Below are 9625 nucleotides of genomic sequence, written 5' to 3' on the forward strand. Positions count from 1 at the left end.
TCCAGTCCTGTGCTGGATGCTGGGATTTCAAGATAGATGGAGTAATGCTTGTGTACCAGGCACTTGATTTGCTGCACAAGCTCTTCTGATAGACTCCTGAGATCCATAAACTTTGAATTTTGCTTATTTTCATATTTATCTGTGACAGTGCAGAAATGCCACATGGTTCAAAGGGATTCATAATCCCATGACATTAAAAGCTACAAGGGGTTACAGAAATTCTGAACTAAATAACAGATCATTTAACATTTTTAGACTAAAAGGCTTTGCAGTTAGATGACCACTATTTAGTTCCAGCTCTTATTCTTCCTTGCTATTAACTCTAGCAAGTTATATTAACCTTGAAGTCCCAGATTACTCCTCTGTTAAGTGAGGGTAATTATGGTACACACCACATAATGTTATACGGATTAAATGAGCTAACACATGGGAAACTCTTAGGACAGTGCATAACATATTGTAGGTCTTCATTAAATGGTGTTGATGATAATGATCATAATGATGGAAGAGAACAAGGAGGAGATCAAGAAGAAGGCATAAGGGTTGGGATGGAGTTGGTAATGGAAGTGAGGTTTAGCAAGCCATGCAAAGACTCCCTCCCTCCAAATCTAGAGAAGTGGATAAGAACAATCATTGCATACCTAATACATACCATTCACTGGTCTAGTAATGTTAAAAGTAAAGTTAATTTTATCCTCCCAGAAGCCCTATAAGCAAGGTGATACAACTCTCATTTTATATGTGAAAAATGTTACACCTAAAAATTATTCCAGAGTTACACAACTTGTAAATGACTGAGCTAGCGATCATGGAGGGAAAACTAGGACTTGCATGATTGCGGTCTTCCCCAAAAACTACCATGTAACATCTGTCATTTCTCCAGTCTCAAAATATATTGAGGGAGAGGGGGAGGGAGAGGGAGAAAGGTGGATGCCTGCGTTATAGTGAACTACCTGGTATGGCTTTTCTAGCCATAAGTCTTTGTAAACTTCATGGTGGAATTTGCTATGAGCAACTGAGGAGTTCCTGATTGCTAAAGTTATCCACCTGGGGTATTTCTGTTGAACCAGCATGAGACATCTTCTGGGAAGTTCACTCTCTCTCAGGTGTATGGAATTCTGAGGTTGGGATTGGTTAGCAGTCACTCTGCCAGGCTCAAAAGGAGCCCTCTTAGAGGCAGAAGGAGTCTTTCTGACTGCTGGCTGAGAAAGACATGCTGCTAAGAGAACTGTGCTCCTGAGAGACAATGCACTGCAGAGAGAGAGACTAAGAGGCGCGTGCTGTTGGGAGAGACTGAGAAAGACTGTTGACTGAGAGACAGTGGGCTGAGAGACTGAGCATGTTCCTGAACTTGAATTGTAGCCTGGTATTTCCTAATAAACCCCATAATCTGTGATTCTGTGTGGCCACAGCAGCGAATTATCAAACCCAGCAGAGAGATGATGGGTGCTGTGGGAGGAAAAGTTGGTGTCAGGGTTGGTAAAAGGGCCGAAGGGAGGTAGCATGTCTGGCCTCACAGGGATAGGCCTTGGGCTGCTGATGGATTCTGTCTTCCTCTTGTGGGATTAGAGGAGATCAGAAGATGTGGCCTCCCTGCCCCTTTGGCAATACATAATTGCAAGTTACTAAGATTTAAGCTTAAAAGTTACTTGTCCAGGTTATATGTGTCTTTCTGCTCATGTAAAGTGATAAATCAGCATGGAATTGGACATGAATTTTGCCCAGAATTCTATTTCCACATAATCAGTTGTGAGTTGCATTTGCCAACAAACACAAAGTCACAGTAAACCAAGAGGGTAAAACTCAGTGAGACATTATTATGATTTGAATGCTGGGATATCTGTGTTAATTTTAATATCAGCCCCACTGATTCCTAGTTCTCAGCTACCTTATCTCATGGAAGTACTGAGCCTACCTCTTCACTATTCACTAGGCATATCCTACCATTTCTTCATTTCTTCTTTCTTTTCTAAACTGTTTTAAGTGATTCAAAGGTGAAGTCAAGTTATACTTCATCTTTCCTTCTTATGGATAAAGAGCATGTGTCTAAGATGGAAGTTTATAAAATCTTCTCATAGAGATAACATACAACTGCTTTATCCTCTAAAACACTAAGATTTACTCTTTGCTCCAGTCAACCCCCATGTTCTTTCCACTGAACTCTACTATGCATTGTAAGAAAATACATATTTAAATCCCCACTGAATCATTCTGATGTGAACCAAGCCTGTTTTACTATCTGGAATCAAAATAAACATTAAAGTCTCCAGGAAAAAAAAAAAAAAATTCCAGAGCTGGCCATTGGCAATCTGGATTCATTGTATCAGCACTGCAGACAGACAGGGCACTCCAGGAAAAAAAAAAAAAAAATGCAGCTGTGTTGCACTGTGTGTGTTCTGATCCTCTGCAGGATTAGACTTTCTACCAGTTTTCCAATGAAACAAAACCATTATATGAGGAAGGCTAAAATTTTACTTAAGACTAAAGATAGCCATAAAAGTTTATGAACAAGTTTTGCAAGTATTTGCATGTATGTATTTTGGTGGGTTATTTTTAGTCAGGAATCCCTGGGTGATGCACATGGTTAGTGTGCTCATCTGTTAACTGAAAGGTTGGAGATTTGAGTCTGCCCACAGGCACCTCAGAAGAAATCCATTCCCAAAACACCAGCCAGTGGAAGCAGGTTTATCTGACACACACAGTTACTATGAGATAGAGTCGATTCAGCAATGTTGGTGTTTTTATTTTATGTCAAACTAGCTAATGTCTTGTTCATGAAGGAAAATTTCATACTTGTTATGTTCAGCTGAGCATGCCTCCAAAGCTTGAGAGGCAGCTTTTTATTGTCATCTTCAGCACCCTACTCCCTCATTGCAATTAGTCAAGTAGAGAGGAATAAAGGAGGCCAAGATGAGAACTATACTTCTGGGAAAGCAAATCACTGAAAACCTTCTGAAATTAAAAATGGTACCAGACACAAGATATATTTCAGTTGTGTTCATGAGCTACAATGTCCCTCTTTCCCTGTTTTCCTCTTTGCTAATGCCCCAGCCATCCTTTTCCTAGTGTTCAGTGAATGGCTTTATAATCTAACTCTCTCTGCCCACCCTTTCTCTATAGCTGTCCTTCATTGGATATTGCCTAATTCAAGTTCTGTTCTTTTCTCTTTACTTTTCTACTCTTCTTAATGACCATCATTCATTTCTTTGCCAAGTACATGATTTGTCTTTCTTTGCTAAGGTTAGTCAGTCCTAAAGAGTCAAGGACTTTATCTGTGTGACCCCAAGGTGTTTTATACACAGAGGGTGCTCAGTAAATACTTCTGCTAAAGGCGCAAGGAGGCTGCATCTTCTGACTTTCTTTAACCCCACAAGAGGAGGACAGAATCACTATCAGCAGCCCAAGCCTATGCCTGTGAGGCCAGACAAGCTGCCTCCCTTCAGTCCTCTTACTAACCTTGTCACCAACCATTCCTTCCATGGCACCCACCACCTCTCTGTTGGGTTCAATAATTTGCTGCAGTAGCCACACAGAACTCACAGATTATGGGGTTTCTTAGGGAAGGAACAGGCTATAATTCAAGTTCAGGAACAGGCTCAGTCTCTCTCAGCTGGCTGTCTCTCTTTCAGCTGACAGTCTCTCTTAGTAGTACATCTCTTTTTCAGCAGCATGTCTCACTCAGTCTCTAGCAGCCAGTTGTTTCACTCAGCAGCCGGCAGTCTATCTCAGTAACATATCACTGTCTTAGCAGTGCGTGTCTCTCATGTCTCCCTCTCTCAGTGTGTCTCTCTCAGCAGTGTGTCTCTCAGTTTCTGCTGGCAATGAGAGATTCTCTCCTCTTGCCTCTAGGAAGTCTCCTTTTTGAGCCTGGCAGAGTGGCCAAAACCAACCAGTCCCATCCGAATTCTATACACCTGAGAGACAGTGAACTTCCCAGAAGATTGCTTCGTACCACTCCAATAGAAATATACCAGGTGTATAATTTTAACAATCAGCTATGCAAGACTAAGGGAGGTGGGTGGTTTACAAAGACGATGGATAAAAAAGCAATACCATGTAATTTACTACACTGCAATTTCTTAAATCATTTTAAAGAAGCCTGAAAAACTTGGCTGTCTGAAAGGGAGAGGAAGGAATCTGAAGAAATGTCTTGAATATATATATTTAGGCCATATTTCACATGAGCATTAGACACAGAAGTCCCAATACCCACAGCACCCTTCCACTGTGATGTCCTTCAAGCACCCAAAACACAGCATCATCTTTCCCTTTAAAATCTTCCCAACTCAATGATTGTGAAACCACTAACTAGGCAGAAGGCTATCCAGTAACCAGAACATCTGCCTTGACTCTAAATAATGCCTGAGACCTTTCAATTGTACTATTTAAATATACCTTAAATTTCCACAACTCTCCAATTTTCCCACCAGAAAGAAAGAGGCAACCATTTCTTCCTGAATTATTGTAAAAGACTCTTAACAGGGCTCCTAAATTTTAGTCTTTCCCCTTCTGTTGAATATATACGCTGTACCCAGAATTACCTTTCTAAAGGATGAAGTATGAAACTTCTCTCCTTAAAATCTTGGTCTCCTAGAATGAAATTTAAACTCCTCACTGAGCATATATGATGTGGCCCCTGTGATCTCTGACCATCTCTCATATTCTCCTCACACGATACTCTTGACAATGCAGCCAGGCTGGACTTCCTTCAGTTCCTCAAATAAAGCCCTACATGCATACACAACCCCCCACACACTATCTTTCCTTATTCCCCAAATTTGACTTTATCATTGACACAACATTCTAAATTATATCACTTTTAATACTCTGCATGCGTACAAATGTGCTACTGAAGTTTGTGCATCTTTCATGAAGCTGCAAAGTCAGGGAGAGCAGGAACCTTGCCTATATATCCTTTTTAAGTTTTCACTTATTAAACACATAATATGATCTGGGCACTTTTCTAACATTCTCAACAACGTTATGAAGTAGATAGTATTAAAAAAAAAAAAAAAAAATCCCTATTTGACAGGAACCTGAGGCACAGAAAGACTAAGTACCTAATCCAGTACAGCTAATAAATTGAGCTGAAATTTCAACTCAGGTGGTTGGGCTCCAGTGCCCTCAGCCCTAATAATTATGTTAAGCTGCCTGTGTTATTTATCACTATGCTTCCAGTGCCTACCTCAGTGCCAGACAGTTAATAGGTTCAGTTCAGAATAGATTTGTTGAATTACAAAAAAATATATAAGAGTTGAAATTTCTATCAGATGATGGAAGTATGATGGCTGAACAAGGGAGGAATGGTATCCTGCAAGAGAGGAAGTGTGAAAAAAAGCTATTTAAAAAAAAAAAAAACTTTGGTACTTAAGTGAATAAGGAAGTTGACAGTGCTTAGGGGAATATGATTGTTTTAGGAAGATTCTAGTAGATGAGTATATGAAAGCCCCAAGGAAAGCTAGAAAGGCTAATTATTCCCACAATAGGAGCCAAGGGAAAGTATATTTAGCTTTTAATCTATACATAAACCACCTTTGACAACAAAAGTTCATGCTAACCTAGAACTAGGAAAGAACACAAACAGTAGAAAAGCAGGGCCAGAGATAAGGAAGAGAAATGAGCTAAACTGGCGTTTATCATGGACTCAGAGGTAGGACATGTGCATGAACATCAAGGACTAATTTTTATCAAAAAGAAGAGGCCACCCATGCAAAGCATGTGTCTGCCATGATATAGTGTCTACTGTGTGGAATTGAGGAAAAGAAAGTTTCTGATAAATAAAAGAGTTGGTATAATCACAATATGTGATGCAGACTTGTTAGAGTCCTATCTTGTGGAGCATAGCATCTTTTCGGTTGATAAACCCCTTGAGCATGTGAAGGGAATGAATATATCCAGGACAGCAGGGGCCATTGAACAAAGTTCCCAGGGTGCAGGAGCGTAGGAGAATTATTTTCCTTTTATCAACTGGGAAGCAACTTACACCCAGGGAGATTTAATGCAATGACTAGAAGTAATATGTCCTCCTCCTTTCTAATAATATTTTTTACAGCACATTTTATTTTCTTCTTTATTGTGCTTTATATTTTCAATGTAACCCACAATGGAACAGATAATAGTTTGATAATGAGAAAAAAAAATATTTTACAAAGAAAAATTAGATGTCCTGAAATGCCCAAAGTAAAATATTAGGTTCTTTCTATTCTTCTTTTTATTTTTGTACAACTATTGTACAAAGAAATCTTGCTGTGTAACCATCACCAGTACTTTTGGTAAAACTCTGTACTTCCTAAACTATAACTCACCCTTTCTCCTTCCGTCCTGAAATAAATTGTGATATATACATGCAACGGCATATTACTCAGCTATAAAGAAAAATGAAGTTCTAATGTATGCTCTGATAGGGATGCACCTTGAGAACATAATGCTGAGTGAAGTAAGGCAATCACAAAGAGACAAATATTATATGATCTCACTTATGTGAAATATCTAGAACATGTCATGGATAGAGACCAAAGTCGAGTAGTATAAATAATTAACTGTGGTCTTTGTGCTGCTTCTTTTTAGAATGCCCAATAAGTTACTGCAAAAATGGTGGCACTTGTCTAGTGGAGAAAAATGGTCCTGTGTGTCGGTAAGGAGGATTGTCTTTTTTTCTCTGTTTTAAACTTTTATTCTAGTTGTTTAATATCAATGAATATGTGGTAAAAATAGTACATAGTGGCACTATTTGTATATGTCTGAATAAGAGAAAGGATGATGTAGGCATATTTCAGAAATATGTCAATTGTTAACATGATTTTGTATGTCTTTAAAGATTTTTATTATATGGAATATGTAGTCTTAATAATGTTCATTATTCCTAGTTTTAAATATTTATAGCAGGTTTTAAAGAGATTCTTTTATCATATGGTACCCTATTTCAAACTAACTTAGCATCTGTGTTTACTTCTCTTTTTATTTCAAATTCCATAGCTTTCTTTTCTAACAAAAAGTGATGAATTAATTCACAAGTAAGACCTTTTTCTGGTTTAGGAAATGGGTATTTGTGAATTAGTTAAAGTTAAGGTACAGAAAAGAAATATATTTGTATGCTCAAAGTAAGAATAAACAAAAAGAGGCCTTGTGATATCTTTTGGGATTTATTGATATTCAAAGATAGTTTGATTTTTTTCTAACCCATTAGAGAATTGTGCAAAACATTTTCATAAACTCCAAAGGAAATAATGCATATTCCATTATTTTTGTGTTTATGACTTTTTAATTTAGCAGACCCATGCATAGTACTTTGCTTGTTAGAGACATTATTACAGGTTCATATTCAAGTCTTAACAAAACACAGGTAAGTATCTGGCAAATACTGATTAATAGTTATTTAAATCCTTTTATCCTTCTGAGTCAACGTTTGTATGTTAGGACAGCAGTTTATTCCTTAAAGAGCAAAATTAAAACAACAGCAAACATTTCATAATAAGATATTTAGACATTACTTTAACATTGTTAAAACTGAATTACTGAGTTTCTCAAAGTGTTTTTCCTCTCAAATGCACTACATAATTTATTTCAGAACATCTCAAGAGAATTACAACTTGCCCTAGATCAATTTCCATAAAAATTAATTTATCATAAACTGTTACTTGATGGAAAGAAGTATATTAAGTTGTAAAATCTCCCAAAACAAATTGAGAATGATGTCATAAATAATCTTTATCAAATGTCAGCTAAATGCATGATATTGAGTGTCAACAGTTATAGCAAGAAGGTTTGAATTTTTTCTTCACTAGCTGTGATCCTTACATTAGAAAGCTCCCATTTACAGATAGCCTCAGAGCAAGCAGAGAGCTTTGCATTCCTTGGCAACCTCCTCACCAACTTAAATAAACTTCAGAAACTGAAATCCAGAAGGTGGAGTCCTAAAGTTGTTTCTCTCTAATGAGGAAATGCTGAAGATGTTATGGGAGGATTGAGAGAGGAATAAAATAAAAAGGAAATCGGTGGGACAGAATATAGGAAATAATTCACTGATAGAAAAGTTAATCAAATAATTTAATATACTTATGAATAAATGTTTTTTAAATAGTCAAATAACTATACTATCAAAATAAATAAATTTGTTACATTTGGAATTAGTTCTATCTACAATATGGGTGTGAAAAAATGCATTTTCTTTTTTTACATATTATAATAGTATTTTCGTTTAAATATTTCTTTACACCTGTGAACTGAAAAAGTAACGTATGTGTATTGTAACAGATTTAAAAAAAAAAAAAATCGTATAATGGTGTATCAGGAAAAAAGTAGATATCTCCTTACACTCAAATTTCACTCCTTAATTGTTTATTTATACCAAGTTGGATACTTTTTTCTTTCAAATATACATGCACACAAAAATATACACATTTATTTTTTTCAGAAAAGTAAATTATACCTTACATATTTCTTTGTACTTTGAAGTTTTTTCTCTTTATGAAGTATCATGGCTGTTCTTCCATGTTAGTACATATGTGTCTAGATCTAGCACTTACTGACTGTGTGGGTATTGGTGGTGTTCCTTAACATTCCAGTCATTTGGGTGGTTTTTCCGTGAAATGGAAATAACAATAGCACTTATCTCAAAAGGGTGTTAAAAGACTTTGACTTAACCTTACCAATTATTTAAAGTATAAGACCTTACTGAAATACCAAATAGTAATGTAAATTATGTCTACTTAAAGTTAGTGTCAAAGTGGGGATTCAAACATCCAGTTTATTTTTCACTTATAGGTAGTTTTTTTCTGAATTTAAGGTTAAATGATGACTTGGCTTTACAATAATAAAGTGTTAGAGAACTAAAGGAGCACTGTAGAAAGTTGATGTCTACCTCAAACCATACCCTTTCTTTCCAATTCGCTGAGTGTGGAATTTGTGTGTTTGGGAGCTGAATCTGAGCTGTGAAGACATAGAAGTGCTCCAGAATAGAATATAGGAGTGGGACTTTATTGTCTTCATCATCTGGAGAGAGCCAAAGAACCAAGGACAGAAGACTAAAGCCTACCTCATATCCAAGCCATTTGTGGACACAAGAATTTCATAGTTTCTCGAGGGTGTTAAGGGGCTGTCACCGATGCCTTTAGATATTCTCTTGGACTCTCAGGTCCCTTGGGAAAGAACTTTCAGGTGACACCTGTAAAATCTGGGAGAAGAGAGGCATCATAAGAATGTCATCAGGTTTCTAAGGATTTTATACTTCTCCACAAGAACAGAAACTACTCTGTAGACAGCTTTGCCATTACTTGTGAAACACCAACAGCCTGACATGTTGGAGGTTTGAAGAAGTAAACCATGAACCAATAGAAGGAAATTTACCCTCACTAAGTAGGCTTGATTATTTTATTATTATGATCTATCAATACATCTATTAGGATAAAGAGATGAATCATAAAAGCCTAAACCATGTAATATAAATGGAAATAATAAGAAAAAAAAGAAATATCAGCAAAGGAAAGAAATAGGAAAAGGCATATAATAAAAATATCTAGCAAAAAATTAAGTAGAAGGAATAAATACAATATATCACAAATCACAAAAGTGAAAATGATAGTCAATCAAAACACAATGACTGAAAAATATATAAACAAATATCTCT

General features: G+C 36.6%; 1 protein-coding gene across 1 annotated transcript in view; it reads left to right on the plus strand.

The window, feature by feature from the left end:
- The window catches only part of MALRD1 (MAM and LDL receptor class A domain containing 1), a 1363654-nt gene that overhangs the window by 1172260 nt on the left and 181769 nt on the right, over window positions 1–9625 (plus strand). The window contains exon 36 of the mRNA XM_007936352.1: window positions 6568–6634. Within this exon, the coding sequence (XP_007934543.1) occupies window positions 6568–6634 (67 nt within the window). The remainder of the gene's footprint in view (window positions 1–6567; window positions 6635–9625) is intronic.

The sequence above is a fragment of the Orycteropus afer genome, unplaced genomic scaffold, assembly GCF_000298275.1.
Source record: "Orycteropus afer afer isolate SDZICR_OR568_19922 unplaced genomic scaffold, OryAfe1.0 scaffold00035, whole genome shotgun sequence".
NCBI lineage: Eukaryota > Metazoa > Chordata > Mammalia > Tubulidentata > Orycteropodidae > Orycteropus > Orycteropus afer.